At 34.4% G+C, this 24,348-nt stretch overlaps 1 protein-coding gene across 1 annotated transcript in view; it reads left to right on the forward strand.

Moving 5' to 3' along the window:
• The first annotated feature begins 2,110 nt into the window (after positions 1-2,110).
• LOC103594357 (chromosome unknown open reading frame, human C9orf84) overlaps positions 2,111-24,348 on the forward strand; it is a 93,987-nt gene continuing 71,749 nt past the window's right edge. Inside the window, exons 1-6 of the mRNA XM_008577567.1 lie at positions 2,111-2,162; positions 7,692-7,779; positions 10,688-10,872; positions 17,946-18,111; positions 18,313-18,421; positions 20,113-20,266. Coding sequence (XP_008575789.1) covers positions 7,715-7,779; positions 10,688-10,872; positions 17,946-18,111; positions 18,313-18,421; positions 20,113-20,266 — 679 coding nt within the window. The 5' untranslated portion in view covers positions 2,111-2,162; positions 7,692-7,714. The remainder of the gene's footprint in view (positions 2,163-7,691; positions 7,780-10,687; positions 10,873-17,945; positions 18,112-18,312; positions 18,422-20,112; positions 20,267-24,348) is intronic.

A 24,348-nucleotide genomic window follows, 5' to 3' on the forward strand; every position in this document is an offset into this window, starting at 1 on the left:
CAACTTTGGAGTGTTTTTAATGACAATTTGGAGTGATCTTTCTCAAAAGGAGTAGGGAAAAAGCAGTTCTAGATATCTTTGTAAGATAACAGTAACAGCATGTATGGGCCAGATACTTTGCTTTTCTGATGGGTTATATCATTTAATCATCATAACTACTCCATGAGGTAGATACTATTATTATACAGGTTTTACAGTTTCACAGGTTATGAAGCAAATGTTCAGAAAAGTTAAATAGCTTATACAAATGTCAGAGCTGAAATTCATATCCTAGTAGATGTCATAGAACAGGTCATTATTCTTATGATCTTTACAAGTTAAATTTTTTTTTTTTTTATAACATTGACCTCATCTACCAGGACAGAAAAATTACCCCAATGTAATTAAAACTGTATTACATTTTGCAGGAATTAAGAAAAGCATATAGGCAGCTTCAAATTTCATTATTCTCTTATAACTGAGGAAGCAAATGTGTAATTATAAGATGTACATGGTAGGGAATCAGAAGTCATTGTAACACAGACTTATTTCTGAATATATTGACCACATGAAAAATTAATCGATACCCATACTTTCATCTTTGCCCATAGTGTCTTTGTTTTTTCCTGTTGTACCACAGCCTGTGATATAATACAAATACAAGGGTACTTCAAAAAGTTCATGGGAAGATTCATATTATCTTTCAATTCTATTTTTCCATGAACTTTTTAAAGTACCCTCATATATTAATAATCAATGGCAAATCTTGCAGAGGATGCAGGACTTTGTAAAGTTCATGAAACAGTGTTGAAGAACCACTCAAACAGTAAGTAAAGCTATTATCAAATGATGATCTTGCAAAATTAGATCAGTTAACAGATGAGGGGAAAAGAATGGTTTCAATATCAAAGGAGTCAGAAATGCCTTGGGAAAATTCTCAGATAGTTTCTAAAAATACCTTTTTGATGATCAAAGGTGAAGTAATAACGAATATCATGCTTATTATCATATAATACAATTTGTGGGAAAATTATGACAAAAAGCAACTATAGTTATAAGCTTTATTATAAACAAAATTTTGTTAGATATAAAGCTTACTTTTCATAACTTTATTTCAGTTTTTTAGATAACATACTATCAAGCTATTTTTCTATTTACTCTGAACCTCTGGTCTTTATTTTATATAAATTACCTTAAATGATCTTTTCTCTGTATCATTTATTCTTGGATAATGAGAACCTCTTATTGCATATAACACCTTCAGCAGATATAAAACTCTTGGGAAATAAAGTAAAAAACTATCATTTGTCTGAATAATCAATTCAGTGGGAAGTTAGAGTCAATGGAGAAAAGCTTCTCAGATGAGATATTGCTTAAGACGGGCCTTGAAAGATATAGGATTTTGATAGCTAGAGAAGAATAGCAGGGCATTTTTAGAGGTATATTGTAGACCACAGTGTTCATGAGGGAATGACTGCTGAATGTTAAGGGAGGTAGTGAAGAGACTAGTCTATTTCAAGAGAACTGAATAATGGGAGATAAAGTTGGAAAGTAAAGGGAGGGCCAAATTAGAGAGAACTTTGATTTACAAGTTTACTTAACTGCTTTAACATTCCTTTAAAAAACAATTTTATTAGATATATATTTTTAAATTAGAAACATATTTGCTAGTTGTAACAGGTGAAATAATGCAAAGATGTAGAAAGAAAAGTTAAGATAGCCTCCTTATGTGAGTACTGTTTAGTGGAAGAAAAAGCTTGATTTTTATCATTGATAAATGATAAAAAATGATGTGAGACATTTTTTGTCAAATACACACACACATATTTTAGCCTAAACTAGAAAAAAAATATGTGGGAAGAATACACCAAACTATTACTGATATTATTAGATACCTTGACTTTCTCAAGTATGTGATTCTGTTTTATTTGGTATTTTGCAATGTACATTATTTAAAGAAAAATAATATGTTTCAAGTAACAGAGAAATTTAACATTTTGAATATTGATAGATAAATAAAATATGCCAGAGGTTTTGTAATCTTATTTTTCTTACACAGAATGTAGTTAGAAAGAAGTTTTGCAGAGATGCTTTATTGCTTCGAATCCCTTCATGTTTATATCAAGATGAAAATTCTCATGCAGGAGTTATTGATGATACATTTAGGAGGCCATGGACAAGAGGTATGTTTTGTTTTTATTTCTCAAAAATATGTTTTAAAAATTATTTCAGAATTTATCACAATAAATTATTTTTAAAATGCAGTGCTTTATTCACCAAATAAAAACTCATGGCATTTATTCATATAAGAATTTCAAGAAGTTTACTAATTAATATTTTTATTATGGAATTTAGATGACTAGGTAAGGAAGTGGAAAGCTTATACTATATATGAATAAAACAAATAAAAGATATGTAGATGATGAAGTCTCAAAATATTTTAACACTGTGATTATTTGTCTTTTTATAATAGGGTTATTCTTGACCATATGAGAGCTACTTTAAGTTGTAATGATAACTGAATTTAAAATTATTTTTAAATATATGTATAAAATACCACTTTTTTGCTTTTATCAAGTCATGGACTAGGGAAGATATAGCCTTCTTAGAGGAGTCATGTCAGTTAGCAACACTAATTTAGAATATATTACTTATTAGACTCTATTATAGGTACTGAGGACACAGTTACTAATAAGACATAGAAATACTCCCTGCCCTTAATGACTTTTCAGATTGGTAAGGAGGACGCAGCAATAAAACCGTTAAATATATAAACTAATGTCTGGTATTGATAAATGTATAGAGAAGACACAATAATATAATGTGATATCAAATTTCAGGAGCAGGGAGTACTATTTCCTAACGTGGTTTGGGAAGGACCTCTGAGATGAGGTGGACATTTGAGTTGAGACCTGAATGATGAGAAGGCAACAATCATGAAAAGATATAGGGGGGCCGGCCCGGTGGCGCACTCGGTAGAGTGCAGCACTCCCGCCAAGGGTTCGGATCCCATATAGAGACCGGTCCGCTCACTGGTTGAGCGCGGTGCGGGTGCGACACCGAGGGTTGCGATCCCCTTGCTGGTCGCGGTACGGGTGCGACACCGAGGGTTGTGATCCCGTTACCAGTCACGAAAAAAGACAAAAAGGAAAAAAAAAAAAAAGATATAGGGAAAAAGCCTCTCAAGCAAATGCAAAGTTCCTAACTGAAGAATGAACTTATGAGTAAGGACCAGAAAATTAGGCAATTGTGACTGGAAAATGGAAAAGGGGTGATCTGAGAAGCAGACAGTTTTTGAATGATATAAGGCTTTGTAGGCCATAAGATGGAGTTTATTTACTTATTAATTTATATTATGGCTGCAATAGACTGGATGTTTATGTCCCCCCAAAATTCGTGTGTTGAAACCTAATTCCCAATGTTTGGAAGTGGGGCCTTTGGGAGGTGATTAGGTCATGAAAATGGAGCCCTCATGAATGGGATTAGTACACTTATTTTTTTATTTTTTTCCCTTTTTGTCTTCTTTTCGTGACCGGCAACGGATCGCAACCCTCAGTGTCGCGCCCGTACCGGACCGGGACCGGCCACGGGATCGCAACCCTCGGTGTTGCTCCTGCCCCTCGCTCAGCCAGTGAGCGGCCGGTCTGTATGTGGGATCCGAACCCTCGGCGGGAGCGCCACCGCGCTTCCCAAGCGGCGCACTATAGCAGTGCGCCACCGGGCCGGCCTGGGATTAGTACACTTATAAAAGAGACCCCTTTCTGCCATGTGAGGACACAGTGAGAAGATGGTGTCTGTGAACCCAGAAGTGGGCCTTCACCAGAGATGGATTCTGCCTGCACTTTGACCTTGGACTTCCCAGCCTCCAGAGCTGTGAGGAATAAATGTTTATTGTTTGAGCCACTCAGTCTATGGTATTTTTGTTATAGCAGCCAAAACCAACTAAGACAATTACTGATGTGAGAAATAACTGCACAGCTTTAAGAAAGGGAGCAATGTAACCTGATTTGTGCTTTACAAAGGTCATCTGGTTGTCTGGAGGATGGAAAGGGTAGGAATTGAGACTCTAGAGTAGAGGCAGAGAAATCAATCAGGAAGCTATTGTAGTAGTCCAGAATCTAGACTACTAGATGAATCTAGACTCTAGATAAAAGATGATGGTGGCTAATAGTAATGGAAATGTGAGAAGTGGTTAAAACTGAAATTAGAAGTCCAGCCAATAATGAAGGGGTTAAAAAAAATAAAACAATAAAGAATTTCTTCTAGGTTTTTGACCTGAGCAACTGGGTGGATGACAGCGTCATTTTCTAAGATAGGAAAATCGGCTTGATAAAAGCCAATTTATGGCCAGAGTCAATAGCTCTACTTTGGCCAGATTATTAGGTATCTAAATGGAGACATTAAGGAGGCAATTGGTTATATTAATCTTGAGCACAGCTATGCAGGACAGTTCTCAAGATGGCCTTGAACTGTTCCAGTTCTCCCCCCTTTCTCACTTGTAGTTCTCAAAATAACTGTAGAATGTTCTGGGAATGCACCATCGTGAGAAAAGTGGAGAATTGGCTGGAACAGCCCAGGCTATGTTCCAGTCTCCCCCCTAGAAACAGTATGTCCCTCAATGCTTTAGCCTAGCGATTCCTGTGACCATGGGGTATAAAGTCTGGGGGCAGGCTACTTTCTGGGGTCCCTCAGCTGCTGTGCAAGTGGGGCACATACAGACAAGACTCTATCTGTCCCTAGCAGCTTTCCTGAGCCTTAGGGAACTCGCTCACAATGATGCTAGGCTTCTGTTGTCCCTTGTTGTCTATCTGTAAGTAGTAAATCCACTTCATGTACCTTGTGTGTGGGTGTCTTGTCTCACCATACTCAGACAAGTTAGTAAACAGTTCACAGTGTCTACTTCACACGCTGGATTTTCAGATTGGATTCATCAATATGTAGACTGTGTGTAAACTCATGAAGCTGAATGAAGTTACTGAGAGCATGTGTATAGATAGAGCAGAGAACCTAGGATAGATCCCTGGAACACTCCAACAGTTAAAAGTCTGATAAAGGAGTAAAAAGCTAAGAATCATGATAGGAAAATCAGGTGAGTATGTTGTTGTAGAATTCTAAAGAAGAAAGTGCTTCAAGAAAGAAGAAATAATCAAATGCATTGGCTCCTGTTAAAAGGTAAAGTAAGATGAGAATAGTGAGAGAGCCATTAGCTTGACTAAATATAGGTCATTGATAAGCTTGATAAGAGTGGTTTCACTGGAATATTACTTATAAATATGATTGGAATGTATGATTGGGGTTGATTGGAATATGACTGGAGTATGTTGAGAAGAGAATGGGAAATGGGGACATGAGATAGTCAATTTGGACAACTCTTGAGAAATTTTGCTATGAAGGAAAATAAAAAATGAGGCAATAGTTGCAGGGAGAAGTGGGGTAAAGAGTTTTGTTTTTGTTTTTGTTTTTTTTAGATGTACCTTTTTTGTGTGTGTGTAATGAAGAGACTAAAATGTTTGTTTGCCAATGGAAATGATCTTGGTAAAAAGAGAATATGATGATGCAGGAAAGAAAAAGGATAACTTTGGTGTAAAAGAGGATAGAATCAAGAGTACAATTAGAAAAGTTGATATTCAGGGCCAGCCCCGTGGCTCACTTGGGAGAGTGTGGCGCTGGTAGCGCTGAGGCTGCAGGTTCGGATCCTATATAGGGATGGCCAGTGTGCTCACTGGCTGAGCGTGGTGCAGAGAGGGTTGCAATCCCCTTACCAGTCAGGAAAAAAAAAAAAAAAGAAAAGTTGATATTCAATAGGAGCCAAAATAGTTCTTCCCTTGTATAGATGGAAAGACAGGGTTTATAGGCACCTATGCCAATAGGTTGGTAAAACTGGTGATGGAAGATGATGTAGTTCTTTTCTATTTATATCAATTTTCTATGTAAAGATAAAGTTATAGACCGAATTTGGACAAATGGATGAGCATTGAAGATTTGATAGAGTGGAATGTATTTTTTAAAGAGTGAGAAACCCAGTTTTATTAAGAGGAGTACTGTTATCACTTGTGAATGTTTGATGGCCATTTGAAATTTATGGTCATAATTTTAAATGAGTTTATTCAGCAAGGCTGTGTGATTTTTTTCCCCTATAATTTTCAGCTGTTCTACTGTGCATACATAAAAAGTGGAGAGTAGAGGTTTTCTTATACTATTCTTATACTAAATAGGAAAAGAGAGGCAAGGGAATCAAAAGTCCTTGTAAGGGGCCGGCCCAGTGGCGCACTCGGTAGAGTGCGGCACTCCCGCTGAGGGTTCGGATCCCATGTGGAGACCGGTCCGCTCACTGGTTGAGTGCGGTGCGGGCGCGACACCGAGGGTTGCGATCCTGTTGCTGGTCACGAAAAAAGACAACAAAAGTCCTTGTAAGGCAGTGGTTATGGGATTGGCCATGGAACCTAAACTATATTGAGAACAGAAGTGATGACAATCCCATGTGGAGACCGGTCCGCTCACTGGTTGAGTGCGGTGCGGGCGCGACACCGAGGGTTGCGATCCTGTTGCTGGTCACGAAAAAAGACAAAAAAAGTCCTTGTAAGGCAGTGGTTATGGGATTGGCCATGGAACCTAAACTATATTGAGAACAGAAGTGATGACATGAAGGAGGATGATGAATATTGTAAAAGTGGAAGAGTAAATGGATTTAAGATCTCAATCAGTTTAGATATAAGATAAACATATTGTCTTTATTATATAAGATATTATCAAACTACTGCTCTAAAAGTACAGAAGGGAAAAAACAAGTTTATCATTTCTTCCTGTTTCTTTTCTCCTTTTCTTCTTTTTAAAAATAATAACAATAACAACCAAAATTTATTTACTATTTACAGTATCTCAGACACCATTCTAGGCAATTTGCATGTCTCATCACATTTAATCTTTATAATAACACTATGAAAAGACTATTATTATTCCTAATTTGTACATAAGAAAACTGAGGTACAAGGAGGGAAAGAGATTTACCCATGCTCATATAGTTAATAAGTAGCAGTACAAGGATTAAAATCTAGGCAGAGTGATTCCAGAACCTGTACTCTTAACCACTAACCTTTTATATTTTTTCAATATGGCACAGACTCAGATGTTAAGTGATTTGTTTAAGGTAACAAAACTAGTAAGAAGTAATACTGGTCGTAGAGTACTCAGTTGCTTATTCTGACACTAGTATATGACTAGTATATGGTACCTCTTTTAAAGGAACCAAGCATCTAATTTGGGAGACAAGCTATAGATACATAAAATTTTAAATATAAGACTGTATATGATTAAGTACCAGAATAATACTGACAATATTATAGCCCTTCAAGGGGAATATATCCGAGTGAGCTGGAATGGTTAATGAAGGCTTTATGAGGTATATCGCATGAGCTGTTGAACAGGACTTTCTGGGATAGTAGTGCCGTATAAGCAAAAGAGAGGCTGTAAAAATGAGGATGGTATGTTCAGGTGATATTGTTCTGACTGTAGTCGAGTTTTGCGGGGGAGGGAAACAGGTTGTAATAATGAGGATGATTATTTAAATATTTGGAATCAGGTATCACTTTGGAAAAAAATACATTTGTAAACAAATAAATATAACACCATAATATAAAAGGTGAATGTTTGGCTTCCTTATACCAAGTATAAAAGAAGTTCCAGAAGCTAATGTTTACCATTCTCCTTTCTAGCCTCAGCTGTTTCAGTTCAGGAAATGACAGATATCTCAGTCCTGGATCAATGGAAAGCAAGTCTCTTTGTGGAGGATTTCCTTGAGAAGTATGTGTCTTTAACCTCAAATTTACCTTTTACATCTAGAAGGTGAACAGTAAGTTTTCCAGACACCTAAAAAGGGAAAATTCCTTCCTTTATCTCCTCACAGGGTTTCTTCTTTTATCTAAAGAAAGAACCCCAATTTTAACCACAAAAGAGAGGCTAATAAAAGTGATTTATATTATCTTTTCATCCTTCCCTAATATCTTAACTGTTCTGTATGCATTTGTGTTGCAAAAGACACACAGAAATAAAGAAATTATTATGCTTTTAATCAATAAGTAAACTTTCTTTACAAAGTGTCTATAGAAAGTCCTTTATATTAAAATCAGTCTTTTTTCCTGTAGTATAAATGCAGCTTTAAGGCTATTTTCTAACCTAAATGTCAAAGTGTTATTTATTATTAGTTTAGTCATTCATCAAATATTTATTGGGTACTATCCTGTGTGTTGGATACAGCATAAAAAAACAAAGACATAGTCTGTACCCTAAAAGAATGCAAGAAAACAGGGAATAGAGATTTATAAATAAATAATTACAATACAGTGTATGAAGTACAATGACAGAAATAGGTACACAGAGCATAATATGAGGAAGAACATCTAACCTGTTCTACATTGTTAATGTCAACAAAAATTAGAGATTTCAGTGCAAATGTACATAATTTACTCTGTTGCTTCACTTCAAGAACAGAGTGCTAATCAGACTCAGGAGGGATTCTGTGATTATTCACATTTTCAAGTTTTAACTAATTTAAATTTTGCTTAGTTGTGCTTAAAAGAAACAAAAAGCCATTTAAATGTGTCTAGACTCTGGATACAGTGAAGCCAAATATACCATTTCTATCATCTAGGAATTTTAAAAGTCAGATTAGGAAGATAATATATAAACATAGAAAAAATGAGCAATGTAAAAATTAAATAACATAAGATGACCAACATAAGGTCTATTATGAGGCATGAGGCAAATAAGAAGTATCTGTTACATGTGTAAACTGAGCAGTGAGAAAGCAGAAAAGTGTGGTGAAAAGAGCTCTGCACCATGAATTTAAAAATGTGGATTTCAAGTCTTGACTGGAAAAGTCAAGTTCGAACTACTTAACCAGTCATTTTACTTTTGACCCTCGCTTTCTTTATTAGTCTGATGATGATGGATCAATGCCTCTCAGACTTAACTGTATGTATGAATCACCTGAGGATCTTATTAAAGTGCCAAATATCTTGTTTTATTTCATTCAGTATGCTTTTTACCACCTGACATTATGTTATATATTTATTTGTCTGTCTTCATTTTAGCAGATAAGCTTCATGAGGGAAAGAACTTTGTTTTGTTTACTACTCTTTTCCCAGTATGTAGAATAATGTTAGCACATTGTAAACACTCAGTGAATAGTTTTGCTTAAGTTAGGGAATTAATGAATGGAAGTAGGTGAATTTACCCAAAAAGAATGATATGGAAAGAAAGCAAAGACGATCTAAATTGGAAACCTGGGAAACGCCAGTTATCTACAGGTTAGATAGGAAACGGAGGAGGCACCAGTAAAAAAAGAACGAATAATATTGGAAAGGGAGATAGGAGGAAAGCTGGGAAACACTGGTCTTTATAGATCATTTGTATTTAGGAAAAGAGAATTGACTGGGTGCTCTCAAAACTACTGTAGAACTAAGTTTTATTACAAAGTGCTGACTCTGTCAGCCACATTTATTTTTAAAAAGACAGCAGCTATGTAAGCACTAAATTAAGAAGTTTATAAAGATTCACATAGGAATCAGTGCTCTTCATGAATAATATGGACATGGGAGAGTTTAAATATTTCTTCATGTATCTTGTATTTTCTTAAAGAGTAAAGGAGAAAGTTTAGAAATTTTTCTACCAATGATTTTAAGATGTGGCGTATTCATTTTTTTCTCCAATTACATTGGGGTGTTATATTGATTTTGGTTTTTTCAGTCTGCACAAGGGAATTATTAGGGCTAAAATATACTAGGATACCAATATGGGCAAGGTTAACGGAGCAAAAAAAAGTCCCCAGGACTAGCAACAGCAGGAAGTTGTTACCATCATAAGCTTAAAGGAACAAGGGGATTGAGCAGTTACCAACCTAGTAAGAACTACAGCTACAGGAGAAGGGCTGTCTAACATGAGATGTAACCTTTGGTGGAAGAATGCAGCTACTTCCAAACTGTAGCCTAGCAAAGAAGGATTGGGAGGAATAATATCCCAAATTTTCTCTCTTCCACCTTTGATCTCCTGCCAGTGCTTCTCATTGGCTGAACCCAACCAGAAGCCAGAGGGAAAGGAAATTGGTTGCTTCATAGAGATCGGCCCCAGTTTGCAGAGCAGATTATAAAAGGCTGGATAATGATACTGAGGAACAGACATTGAATATACAAAAAAAGGGCAGTTTGGCAATGTGTGGCATAACCTAAAAAATCTGTATACCTTTAACCTCATCATTTCTGTTTTTAGGAAATGTATTTTAAGAAAATTATTAGACAAGTGCACAAAGATGTTCCTTGCATTATTGCTCATGATAGCAAACAATTACAACAAACAAATTTTCAACACTAGGGAACTGGTTGAATAAGTTATGATTTACTGATACAATGAGATCTTGTTCGTCCATTCAAAAATGAAATTAATGTACATTGATTGGTGTGCTTATGTTTCATTGTTTAGCAGAAAAGAACTGAATACTACTATATACATGAACCCACATTTGTTTTAAAATATTCTAAAATAATTGTGAAATTTACATAATTTTTGCAGTCATCTCAAGTGGTCAAACTATAGATGATTTTTTTCTGCATTCATTGGAATTTGATAATTTTCTCACAATGAACATGTACTATTTTCTAATTAAAATGTTTAAAAATAAGACATACATAAAATCAGCAATTTTATAATGTCATAGAAAAACAGTTACAGGAACTGTGACCCAGATTAATTGTGAATTTGAGGAAATTGTTCCAAGTTCAAATCCAAACTCCCAAACTGAAGTAGAGGAAGCCGGCTTATACACCCACAATGACTACAGTGAAGTCTTTACACCTGTCAACTGTTTAGGAAAATGTCCAGCACTTCAAACACAAAACCAAGGTAAAACATTTGTTATTTCAATTATTATAAAACATTTCTTACTAATGTGCAGACTTTAATTTCAGTGAGTTTTTTTGTTTGGTAGAATTTTTAAGTTTTTTGTTTTATATAGATATCCACATGCATAATTATAATTCTAAGCTTTGCCACATAATGGAAATATTTACTCATTCATATTAATATCTTTTTTGAAAATTGGTTTATTTTTGGAGTTTAAGTTTGCTGGGACTCAAAATAACCTACAGAGATTTGATCATAGTGTGCTCACAACATATTGCTTTGAAGATATGGGCATCTGTGTACAGATCTCATGACATAGCAGTCCAGTGTAACATTAAATCACTAGATTATGAAGTGATGGTATATTTTATTTTTCAAAACATGCTGAAGGTTTTCAATCTCATCTAGTGTATGTGAAACCATAGTTCAAAGTAGAAATGGAATAGTTTCAGTATTATGTCAGTTTTGCAAACTTACTGTCAATAATAATTAAAAGAATATTCTATCCAGATCATATTCCAAATCTCTCATCTTACTAAAGGGTGCTGAATTCTTTCAACCATGTAAAAACTTGCTGAGAATTGCCTTTCTTGTAGGTATAACAGCCTATTCCCTTTTTAAATTACAGAACTTAAGCCTCTATTATATAATTACTACTATCATTTAATAAATAGGATAGCTTGAACATGAACAATAACTTGATTCTTTTACTGTTATTTTTAGGTAAATACATAAATTGTGTATAAAATTTTTAGTGTTGGCAAATATGTCAGTATGTGATGATATACAGAGAAATAAGTCCCTCTTATAGTTTGAGTAGAGAGAGAAATTGATTTTATTAAGGAGTAAACTTGAGAGCATGATACAGTAAAAAGAGCCTGAATTTGGAGTCCGAAGACTTGAATTTTCAGTCCAAATCTACTCTTAAAAAGTGGTGCAGTTTTGGGGCTGGCCCGGTGGCGCACTGGATAGTGCGCCTCTTGGGAAGCGCAGCGGCGCTCCCACCCGAGGGTTCGGATCCCACATACAGACCGGTTCCCGCTCACTGGCTGAGCGAGGTGTGGGAGCAACACCGAGGGTTGCGATCCCGTTGCCGGTCCCGGTCCGGTACGGGGGCGGCACTGAGGGTTGCGATCCGTTGCCGGACACGGAAAAAGACAAAAAAAAAAAAAAAAAAAAGGGGGGCAGTTTTGGGAAAGTTCTCATTTTGGGATTTGGGGGAAAAATTTATGGTTTCTAATTTTCTTCTATAATTTCTTTCTCTTAATTTGTTCTTCTAATTTTGTATATAATTTTTTTCCGGGGATAGAATAATATGTATGTATATGTAAAGGGATGGTTCACCACTTATATTTTTAGTTTTTAAAAAAATCAGGCCGGCCCTGTGGCGCACTCGGGAGGGTGCAGCGCTGGGAGTGCAGTGTCGCTCCCACCGCGGGTTCGGATCCTATATAGGAATGGCCGGTGCGCTCACTGGCTGAGCGCGGTGCGGGCAAGGGTTGCCATCCCCTTACCAGTCACGAAAAAGACAAAAAAAATAAAAAATAAAAAAAAATAAAGTTGTACAATGTTATGAAATACATGGGGGGTAGGAGTGTAAGTCTGACTGGTTAGCTTACTTCGTTAGAGAATGGTATTGGTAACACCAAGATCAAGGGTTTGGATCCCCATACCCACCAGCCACCAAAAAAATAAAATAAAATAAAATAAAGACTAAAGAGATTGAAAAAAATAAATAAATAAATAAAACAAAGTTGTACATGCATATAGTTTAGAGAGTCAGTTCATTAAAGTTTATAATAAGAAGCAACAATCCTGGCTTCATCAATCACCCCATTTTTTTACTCTCCAGAGGCAGTTGCTTTCAACTCTTTGAAACAGAATTTAAAAAAAAACCAAAAACTCAACTCCTTTTACCATTTATTTATGTATGACATGCTTATACTGCTATTTGTTGATGTTTTGGTTTCTGGCTTTATCTATTGACTTCTAATCATGAAAATGAAGATGGACCTGTCTTTGCTCTTCTACATACTTAACACCACATACACCCACACTTCCTATTGTCCACTTTCCCAGTATAGTTATATTATAACTGTGGTTAAATATTCAGTATTTATAGAACTATGATTGTATAAATACTATTCACAGCTGAAAAAAGTATTGTGGTGTTCAATGATTTCTTTCTTGTATTCCACAAAGTTAATGGTTATTTTCTGTTTTTCTTAGTTTTCTGTGTATTTAGTACTAGAACTTGATCCTGAAATCCTCCCTTAGTTGTCTAAATCTCCTTTTAATATATTCAAACATCAAGTATATGAGTAGTTTCATCTTTGGGATTTTTCGTTATAGAACCAGTCATTATCACCATCATCCTTGGGTACTGTTTTTACTTCTTTCTTATATTGGTTCCCCTGTTTCTTCAATCTTGTGGCTGTCAGTTTATGCCCTCCTTTCAGTAGAGTACTTCTACTTGTAGCTTCCTGAGAATAGGTACATGGGAGATAATTTTTTTTAAAACTTCAATGTCCAAAAAGTCTTCATTCTATCCCCACATTTAATTATTTTGGCTAGTTTTAGAATTTTAGATTGGAAATAATTTTTTTTCTCAGAGTTTTAAAGGCATTGCTCCATTTTATTCTAGCTTATGGTATTGCTGTTGAGAAGTCCAGTGCCACTCTGATTCCTAAAAAAATTTTTTTCCCAGACCTCACGTGTGAGGAGGCTCCCAGAGTACAGGGTGTCAAGAGGAGCATTTTTACCAAGTTGGTCTAAAAATGAAACAGGAACTGGACATGGACCCTACACTGACAGTTACAATAAATTTCAAAATCCAAGCAGCAATTTGTATTGTTTCTTGAAAAATGAACACAAAGTCGGTGCCAGGTGCAGTCAGCAGGGTCAGAGGTTGGGCTGCGCTGCTGCAGGCCCCACATCATGGGTGCAGCTGGGGCACTGAGGCTTGGGCCTGTGAGTTCCAGCACCTGCTCTGGGGTTCTCGCTCCTTGGGGACTGGCCCTCCCCATGCCCTTTGGAGTAGTGGGCAGGAGCTTTGGTAGGGGCTCCAGTGATTCCTGAGTATTTTTACATGATCTCCTTTTCATTCTGAAAACATTAATGATTTTTTCCCCCCAGTGTTCTGAAATTTCACAATGGTGTGTCTTATTTCATACATTAGACTGGGCACGTTATGTACCCTTCTAATCTATATATTCATGAACTTCAATTTTGAGAAATTTTCTTGAATTATTTCTTTGATAAATTCTTTCCTTCAGGTTTCTCCTGTTCACTCTTCCCGAATCTCCCATTGTTCATTTACTGCGGTTTTCTTTAATGTCTTTCAACAAAATTTAAAATTTTTCTTCATAAAGATGTTATACATCTTTTTTTAAAACATTTAAAAATTTTCTACATAAAGATGTTACATGTCTTTTATAAGATTTATTATTTTATTTTAGTACTTTATTTTACTTTAATAAAGTACTTTTTTTTAGCTGCCACTATATTTCTAAACCGTTTTCTGTTTATTGCTTATGTTTAACAAAGGCAGTTAATTTCATAGTGCTGTTATACTCACCCAGCTCTTAAACTTTCTTATTGATTCCAGTAATTAATTCTAATAATTGTAACGTACAAAAATCACGTTGTCTGTGAATAATGGTCATCTTGTTTTTTACTTTGCAATATTTATATCTTTTTTTTTTGTCTTACTGTGCTGATTAGGACCTTCAGTACATTGTTCAATAGAAGCAGTGATAGTCCTTGTCTTTTTCCTTAGAATAAAGGAAATCCTTCTAACATTTCAATAGTGAGGTGTTAAGAATGCACCATTTCAATGGTGAAATGTTAGCAGCTTTTCCTTTATTAGGTGAGGAGGATTTCTTATGTTCCTAGTCTGCTAACAGCTTTTAATCATGAATGAGGATTGAATTTTATCAACATTTTTCTATGTATGCTAAGATATCTACATCTTAAATATATAGAATGCTCCTTTACTAAAACCTAATGATCATGTAATCCAAAGATGAACTATTTTACTATTTTGATCATACTGCATATGAATTATATTATTTTTAAATGTTAACGTTATCTTGAGAACATTTCACCATGTGCTTAAGATTTCTTCAAAAGCATGGCTTGTAATGACTGCAGTTTTTAATCTTGTGTATGTATCACATACTTCCCAATTTGAGAGCACAAATATTTTTAATTTCAAATATGATCATAACTGTATGTTCTCATTTTGAATTATTTCTTTAGAATGAATTCCTGAAAATTGAATTGTTTGGTATAAGTATTTTTTTAGCATGGTATGCAAATACCCTGTTCATGCCACCTTATCATCATTGGGTATATTACTGCTGTTATTGTGGTAATACAGTTAAACCAATATAATGGGCAAAAAATTATATATTTACATGCATTTTTAAAATTACCGGTCTTTATTGGCTATCTGCATCTTTTTCTTTTCTGACATGATTCTTTCTCTTTTGTCTGTTTTTCTATTCATATATTTTATCTTTATATGTAGTGGTATCAATAACTCCAAATGTATTTAATTTGAACCTAACTGGTTCTGTCTGTATTTTCCTTCATGGTTTCTTTCATTGCTTTTATACTTAGATAATTATTCCTTAATTAGATAAATGTTTATTTGTATTTTCTTTAAGGTTTTGTAAGGCTTTAGTTCAGATTTTGGTATATGTTTAAAAGTAGGAATAAAAAATATTTTTTTACTAATGTTTTTGCAGTTGTCTCAATATCATTTATAGAAAAATCCTTTTTCTTACCACTGATTAGCAATGCCACTTACATCATATACTAAGTTCTTATCCACATTAGAGTTTGTTTCTGGATTTTCTATTATGTTCTATTGTTTTGCTTATTATTGTGTCAGTATCATGGTTTTAACTATTTAATATTTAACTGTAACATGTATTAACAGTATCCTCTTTTTTGTTATTTTTTCTACTCTTATATCTTTATTCTTCCAGATTTACTTTGTAATCAATTTTCCAAGTTTCAAAACAGACTTCTTGAGAAATTGAAATGGTATTGGGATCCTTATTCTTTTACCGTAGTTAGTCTTGCTAGCCAGGAAAATGGTTTATCTTGCCTTTTCTTCAAATTGCTCTTTTTAAATGGTCCTCAGTAAAGTTTTATAGTTTCCTCCATATAACTTCTGAACATTTTTGTTATGTTTATTTCTTGATATTTCATATATTGGTGACCATTATGAATGTTTTTTCTATTAATTTTTATGACTTGGTTTCTATATGTTATAAACGATTAATTTTTATAATTATTAGGCACCTTAGTGAACTCCTTTATTTTCATTCAGTTATCTTGGGTTTTCTAGATAGATATACAAAACTATCTTCTGCAAATAAATATTTTTTCCTATCAGTATACCTCTTTTTTTCTGCTTTTTTCATAGATAACTAGCCAAAATTTTGTTTCCTGGTGACAATTTAATGCTCCTCTACAATAGAGGAAAGCACAGAGTAATGCACATAGTAGTTGTAATAAAGAAGGAATTCCAGGAATGCCGTATAGCCGTAAGAATATGAGGAAGTAGCACCATTGGCAAAACTTTCGTATAAATACAAAGAACACTGGTTGTTGTGTGATGCTGCCCTCAAGTGGTTCCTTCAAAAAAGAGTAGTTGGAAAACAAGATCTCAACTGATGTGAAATGTCCCCATGTACTCTCAGAAATATCAGAATGAGGCTTTAGGTAGGGAACATGGCTGGACAATCTGTGTTTGGACATGGAAGGTGGATATGGGGATATAAACTAAAGCCATTTGGGTTTTTACTATTAATATGACTTCATTAATACTTACAGAATGGATTATATGAACAAACCAATTTTAACTTTCTCATATACACACTCCTTAGACAAGGAATTGGTTGACTAGCTTTCTTTGGTGTCTCATGGGAAGTTTTTGGCCATGAGATCATCAGGAACTTAACAGGTTCAGATAACCAATCTCTTAGGAGACTAGTTTATATCACACATTCTCTTGGCATTTCCAGTTAGCACCAGGCAAAGGGATGTTTCCTGGCTTCCTGCTTTATACCACATATTTATTAGGCGTATGCATATCAATTAGATAGTGAAGGGAGACATCACTACTTGAAAACTCCATACTGTTTCTCTCTCATGCCAATCTACCATCACTTAACTGAAAAGTTACTACCCAGAGCAACAGACCATTGCTCCTTCATCAAGGTGGCTTTCACTTTGGAAAGCTAGGCTTTCTGAGTAGTTCTTCATCTGAGCTTACATTTTGCTTTTTTTCTTTCCACTCAGGAATATATTGAAGAATAGAGGCAGGTTTTATGTTCCCAGTCCTGGCTCAGAAACTGTTAAAGCTCTCATACAGTTAGCCAAGATTCTAAATGTAATCCACACATGGGAGGGTGGGGATAGAGAGGAGAAATTTATTCCAGCAAAGTTATCTGTTAGCAGTAGTGTCTCTTAATATGTAAGGTCTATTACACCTCCCAAGTAGATACGTTGCTATATAGCTTTCATTATAATTAATTTTAAAGCAGCCATATATGAATAATTTTAGAATGATAGAATCAGAGTCTCATTCATAGGCTCTGTAGACCACTTCTATTTCCTTCATGTCTGAGTCTTAGGGGATGAACTAGAGACCTTAAGAGGTAAAATGATACAGAGAAGAGAAGACCAGGGTTGCAAAAGTCAAATGCTTTTATTCCTTTACAATTTTGCCTAGGCTACTGCTGTATTTTGAATAAGACCACAGGATATTTTCCTCCATTGGTAAAACTGATCTTTGTTGGTAGAGTATGTCCACTGCAACTCTTTTAGGATATTGGGCTATTCCTCAGTGTATTAAGCAATATTAAAATTTATTGAGCATTTGCCTATGTTCCAGTGCTATGCTACATACTTTGTATGCATAGTATAATGAAGAACTAAAGAATTAAAGATGTGTTTGAAAAACCCAACTGTGTCTAATGCCTGATTATAGTAACTATCCAGACTCATTTGTATAACCTTCAGATTTTTTCTTACTCCTTTATATTTCTTATTTTCAGATTTGTCTATTGATGAGGAAGAAATAATTTTTGTAGATAATTCGATGGCCTATAAAAGTCAGCTACCAACTTTGCAAACTCTCTTGAGTAAACTAAAACCATTTTTGGTAAAGGACCCCCTTTTAGATTTCAAAGCTCAGAACTTCACAGAAGCTAAATTTTTCAGGTACGTAATTGTCCAATGCTGTAAGTTTTTTCAAGAGGAGAAAATATTCTTTGTCTGATCACAGGTTTAGATGTTATCAATAATAATATTTTGCTATTGCTTTACCTCAACTTAGTTTTAATCGTTATGTGTTTTGGCTGGCTACATTTAGTATGTAATTTGCTTTTAGTAAATACTAATTAATGTTGTTTTGTTTTTAAGGGAAAGTTACTCTTTTCAAGGAGATTTGGAAGTTTTTGTGAAAGATTCTTATATGGATAAAGAGAACTTTTGTCAGGAGAAACTAGAAGATACAGTAGGTTTACATGAAGTTGTAACATTTGCTTTCAATAATATTTTTATAAAAGTAATAAAGCATACCTCTATAAATTTTAATAATACACATTGTCTACAATTGTCAGATTTAAAAGATTTGATAATAGGTTGAATGTATATCAATTAAGGAGTCAAATTTACTTCTAAGTAGTGATTCTCAGCATTGGCTGCACATTAGAATTACCTGGGGAGTTTAAAAAATATATACTGAAACTGGGAAGTCTGATTCCTACATAAAATAAAAGTATATATAAAAATAAAAAAATGTTGGGCCGGCCCGGTGGCGCACTGCTACAGTGCGCCGCTTGGGAGTGCGGTGGTGCTCCCGCCAAGGGTTCGGATCCCACATACAGACTGGCCGCTCACTGGCTGAGCGAGGTGTGGGCGCAACACCGAGGGTTGCGATCCCGTTGCCGGTCCCGGTCCCGGTCCGGTACGGGTGCGACACTGAGGGTTGCGATCCGTTGCCGGTCACGAAAAAAGACAAAAAGGAAAAAAAAATAATAATAAAATAAAAATAAAAAATAAAAAAATGTTGAAGCTTGGGTCCTATCCAGATATATTATGATTTAATTGGCCAGATGTGCAGCCCAGATACAGGGAATTTTAAAACCTCTCCCAATAATCCTAATCAATATACAAGGTGTAGTGAATTAAGTAGTCATGTCTACTTTAAAAATTGAAGACTGGAGTTAGAAATGTTTGTATGTGAGCTGTGCACAAAACAGATAATACTTGAGCTATAACAGAAGATACCTTATTGAAATAGTAAGAATATAAATAGTCCAAGACTGAATTTTAGGTGCTGCCTGTGTTTAATAAGGAAAATAGCATCCTTGCATATCAAACGTCAAAATTCTCAAAGAAGTTTGAGCATACAGTTCTAATAGCACACAAAATTGTTATGATGTTAATATGTAAAGAATTCTAGCAGTTGAGAATGCACATAACTTTTTGCAGTTTAACAAGCTCAAAAATCTAGGCCCGTATATATTAGATGCATTCACAAATTTACTTAAATGTTTTTTTCGAAGACAACTAAAAATGTTTTTATATTTGGGGTTTTTCTTAATATATTCAAAGGACATACGTATAGTGGACTTAAGGCACTTAAAGGATTTCCTTACAATTAAAAATTTAACATGGTGGTAGGAATATTAATTCACCTATTGGCCCCTTTTCTCCATTTCCTTTGCCCCTCCCCTTTTAACTCTGAGAGTTGTGCAGGTAGTCAGTCTCACTTGTTGAGGAATCTAGTTCTGTAGGAATAAAAGAGAAATATTCCATCAAGTGCAGTAAAGATCCATTCTATTGCATAATCTCTTTTCACTTCTCCCTTATTACCATCTCTCCTGTGCTACAGTGATTATTTTTAATTTACAATTTTTAAAGTTTGCTATTAGCCGAAAGGAAGATATTTCTGCAACTAGGGATATTGTACATCATTAATGTAATGAGTGACCATGGAAGACATTACTCAGAGAGAACATTGCTTGTAATAGAATATATATTTGAAAGGCTGCTACACTTCTGTTTCCCAAAAGTATGTATAGAATTAGAAATTTTGAGTATGAGTTTAGTTTAAAATTTAGTATACCATTTAAGCAAATATATTCATTTATGAATTCAAAAATATTTATTTGGAAAACCTCCCTAAAAACTTCTTGTAACTATATATTATTTCAGCCATCAATTTGTCCTATTGAGGATGAATTCTTAATATCTACAAGTCTCAGACAAGAAATTGATATTCCATCACTCCCAGAACTGAAGGAGTCATTAAACTTAATGCCAGAAATAATAAATTATGTAGATGAAAATGAAAAGCTTTTCAAAAGAGGTGAGAATTAATTTTTAAATGTGTTACTTTAAAAACCACTTAATAATGTTTGTTACAGCGTTCTTGTTCATTAAAGTATTCTCTGAACCTCCAGAGTTTGTAAAATGTTCTGCAGGTTACATGTTGAAATCTCAGAATTATTATTGATGAGACTCTCTTCTCATTGTCATTCTCTTTATGCTACGTTCCAGGCTTAAAACATCTATGAAATTAATATAACTACTTCAAGATAGTTATACAAATAAAGCTAAAATACCTATTACTATACTAATTTTTTAAAGGGTTTTTTTCTTATATACAATGAAAGCACTATCAACTTCTATACTGACTTTAGTTAACCATGAAGACTCACAGTTAGGCGCTCAGTGTAAGGATTCATGAAATCACTGGGAGAATTGTAACCTAGAATTTAGATGGTTTCATCTCAGTTAGTCTTAGTAAATATTATTGAGTTATTTTTAATGACAATTTGAGCCCAAATATTTAACTGCTCTTTAATAAATTCCATTTGAAATGATCAAAGATATATAATATCAGGGAAGAATGAAAAGGGAATCTGTGATATCCATTGTGAACGGAGATGCTTGCCATCAGCAGACTACAGACTTGAAGGAATTCTTGCAGATAAAACTATATCAAGGGAATTACTAATCAGCCTAGAAGACAAGACAAAGAAATAAAAAGCCAACCTGAGAAAATGGATCAAATCCATACCAGAGCTTAAAAATATATTTGGACTTTGGGCTTGTTAGCAGGACACAAATCTAAACTCTATAAATACTAATGGAAAGGACAAGTGACTTAACTAAGTGATTATACTGTTACACTCCCAACCCTCATTTGGCTTGGATGTTGTACTAAGTAAGTAAAACAGAGTCATTTGCAAAAGAAGACTTCTAACAAGGGAAATTATGCAAACTATGGAAAGGACAGAGAGTGGGCATGTCTTAGGTACATTGGGTTGTGACAATAACAACTATAAAACTGTTTAGTACAGCAATACAGTTACCTGCTACAAAGATATCTCAAGCAATAGCTCCCTCCCTATTTCCCACAATCAAATGGTAAACAAACAAACAAAAAACTATGGATTTGCCTATTCTGGACATTTGATAAAAATGGAATCATATAATATGCAGTTTTTCTGTGACTGGCTTCTTTCACTTAGCATAATATTTTCAAGTTTATTGATATTATATATCAGTACTTCATTCCTTTTTATGGCCAAACAATATTCCATTGTATGGATATATCACATTTTGTTTATCTATACATATCTGTTGATGGGCATTTGGGTTGTTTCTACCCTTTAGCTATTATATTATAAATAATCCTACTATGAACATTCATGTACAAGTTTTTGTGCATACATATGAGAGTACTTCAAAAAGTTCATGGAAAGATTCATATTATCTTTTTTTTTTTTTTTGTCCTTTTTGAGACCGGCCGCACCGTGCTCAGCCAGTGAGCGCACGGGCCATCCCTATGTAGGATCCGAACCCGCGGAGGGAGTGCCACTGCGCTCCCAGTGCCGCACTCTCCCGAGTGTGCCACGGGCTTGGCCCCATATTATCTTTTAATTCTATTTTTCCATGAACTTTTTGAAGTACCCTTGTATGTTTTCATTTCTCTTGGGTATGTACCTATCAGTGGAATTTCTGGATTATATGATAATTCTATATTTAACTTTCTGAGGAATTGCCAGACTGTTTCCCAACGTGGCTGCACTAATTTTCATTCCCACCAGCAATGCATATGGGTTACAATTACCTAAATCTTCTCTGAAACTAATTATCTGACCTTTTTAATAACCATCCTAGTGGGTTTGAAGTGATATCTCATTGTGGTTTTGATTTCCATTTCTCAGGGGCTAATGATAGTGAGCATCTTTTCATGTATTTATTGATCATTTGTGTATCTTCTTTGGAGAAATGTCTATTCGGATCCTTTGCCCATTTTTAATTGGGTTAATTTTCTTTTTATTATTAAGTTGTAAATTTGTCCCATTTGTTTTTGTTTCTCAGTTCCTCCTTTTCTTTGTTCTTTCAGATTGCTTAAATTTTTTTAAGGAAGTTTTTAAAAAAAATTTTACAATATTGTATATATTTAAGGTGTAAAACATGATGTTTTGGTATATATATACATACACATTGTAAAATGATTACCATAATCAAGCTAATTAGCATTTTGGTCAGCTCACATAGTTTCCCTTTGATTTTGTGATGAGAATACATAAGATCTACTCTCTTAGCAAATTTTAAGTGTACGACACATTAACTATAGTAACCATGCTGTACATTAGGTCTCCAAAACTTATTCATCTTATAACTGAAAGTTTGTGCCCTTTAACATTTCCTCATTTATGCTCCCCTCAGCCCCTAGTAACTACTCTTCTACTCTCTGTTTCTATGAGTTTAACTTTTTTGATTTCTTATTTAAGTGAGAATTAGGCATTATTTGTTTTTCTGTGTATGGCTCATTCATAATGTCCTCCAGATTCATCTGTGTTGTCACAAATGGCAAAATTCTCTTCTCTTTTTAATGGCTGAATAATATTCCATTATATATGGAATATATGTATATTATATATATATATATATATATATATATCATTTTTCACATTTTCTTTATGTATTCATCTGTAAATGAACACTTAGGTTGTTTCCATGTCTTGGCTATTGTGAATAATGCAGCAGTGAACAAGGGAGTGCAGGTATCTCTTTGAGATAGTGATTTTATTTCCTTTGGATAAATACCCAGAAGTGGAGTTGCTGGATCATATGGTAGTTTTTATTTTTAGTTTTTGAGGAACCTCCATACTGTTTTCCATAGCAGCTATACCAGTTTGCATTCCTATGAACAATGTATAAGGGTTTTCTTTTGTTTTTCAGATAGTTCACTGTTAGTGTAGAGAAACACAACTGATTTTTTTTAACCTGTAAAAGCTTTTATTCCATCTATAACTGTTTTCATTGCAACATTCCGATGAACTGTAAGAAAATGTAAATTCAATACACACATGACATTCACCTGGAAATATGAAACATGAAAGAAACCCAGTAGCATTATTGGCTATGGAATTTTATCCTACTCCTCACCCTGAGCACCAAGTACATGAAGGAAAATCACTCAACTTATTCACAACTGATTTTCGTATGTTGATTTTGTATCCTGCAACTTTCCTGAATTAATATTTCTAACAATATTTTGGTGGAGTTCTTAGGGTTTTTTATATATAAGATCATGTTGTCTGCAAACAGATAATTTTACTTCTTCCTTTCCAATTTGGATATCTTTTGTTTCTTTTTCTTTCCTCATTTCTCTGTCTAGGACTTCTAGTATTATTCTGTATGGAAGTGGCATGAGTGGGCATCCTTATCTTGTTCCTGATCTTAGAAGAAAAGCTTTCAACTTTTCACCATTGAATATGATATTAGCTGTGGGTTTATCATATATAGTCTTTATTGTGTTATTCTTAAGAAATATTGGTAGGTAGTTTTATTTTCTTGTGATGTCTTTGTCTGATTTTGATATCAGGATAACATTGGCCCCATAGAGTGACTTGAGGATCATTCACTGTTCTGTTTTTAGGAGTGTCTGGGAATAATTTATGTTAAATTTTTTAATATTTGGCAGAATTTATCATTGAAGGCAACTGAACAAGGTTTTGCTTTCTGGGTAGTTCCTGAATGCTACAGAATTCTATTTTATGACAAAAAATACAAAGATGTATAGTTAAAAAGTTAGATAAATTGTCCCACAGATTACTGAAGCTCTGTTTATTTCATTCAATCTTTTCTCATTGTTTTTCAGATTGGGCAATTTCTATTACTCCATCTTCAATTTCACTGACTCTTATGTCACCTCCAAGTTTCTGTTAAGCACCTCCAGTGAATTTTTTATTTTAGCTATTCAGTTTTAGAATTTTCATTTGTTCTTTTTTACAGTTTCTCTTTCTCTGCTGATAGTTCCTATTTGCTCATTCATTACAATAATATTTATCTTTACATCCTTCAGCATAGTGATTACTATGCTGTTATTACTGACTTTAAAATCTTTGTATACTGATTTAAAAATCTGCA

The sequence above is a fragment of the Galeopterus variegatus genome, unplaced genomic scaffold (genome assembly GCF_000696425.1).
Source record: "Galeopterus variegatus unplaced genomic scaffold, G_variegatus-3.0.2 Scaffold1541, whole genome shotgun sequence".
NCBI lineage: Eukaryota > Metazoa > Chordata > Mammalia > Dermoptera > Cynocephalidae > Galeopterus > Galeopterus variegatus.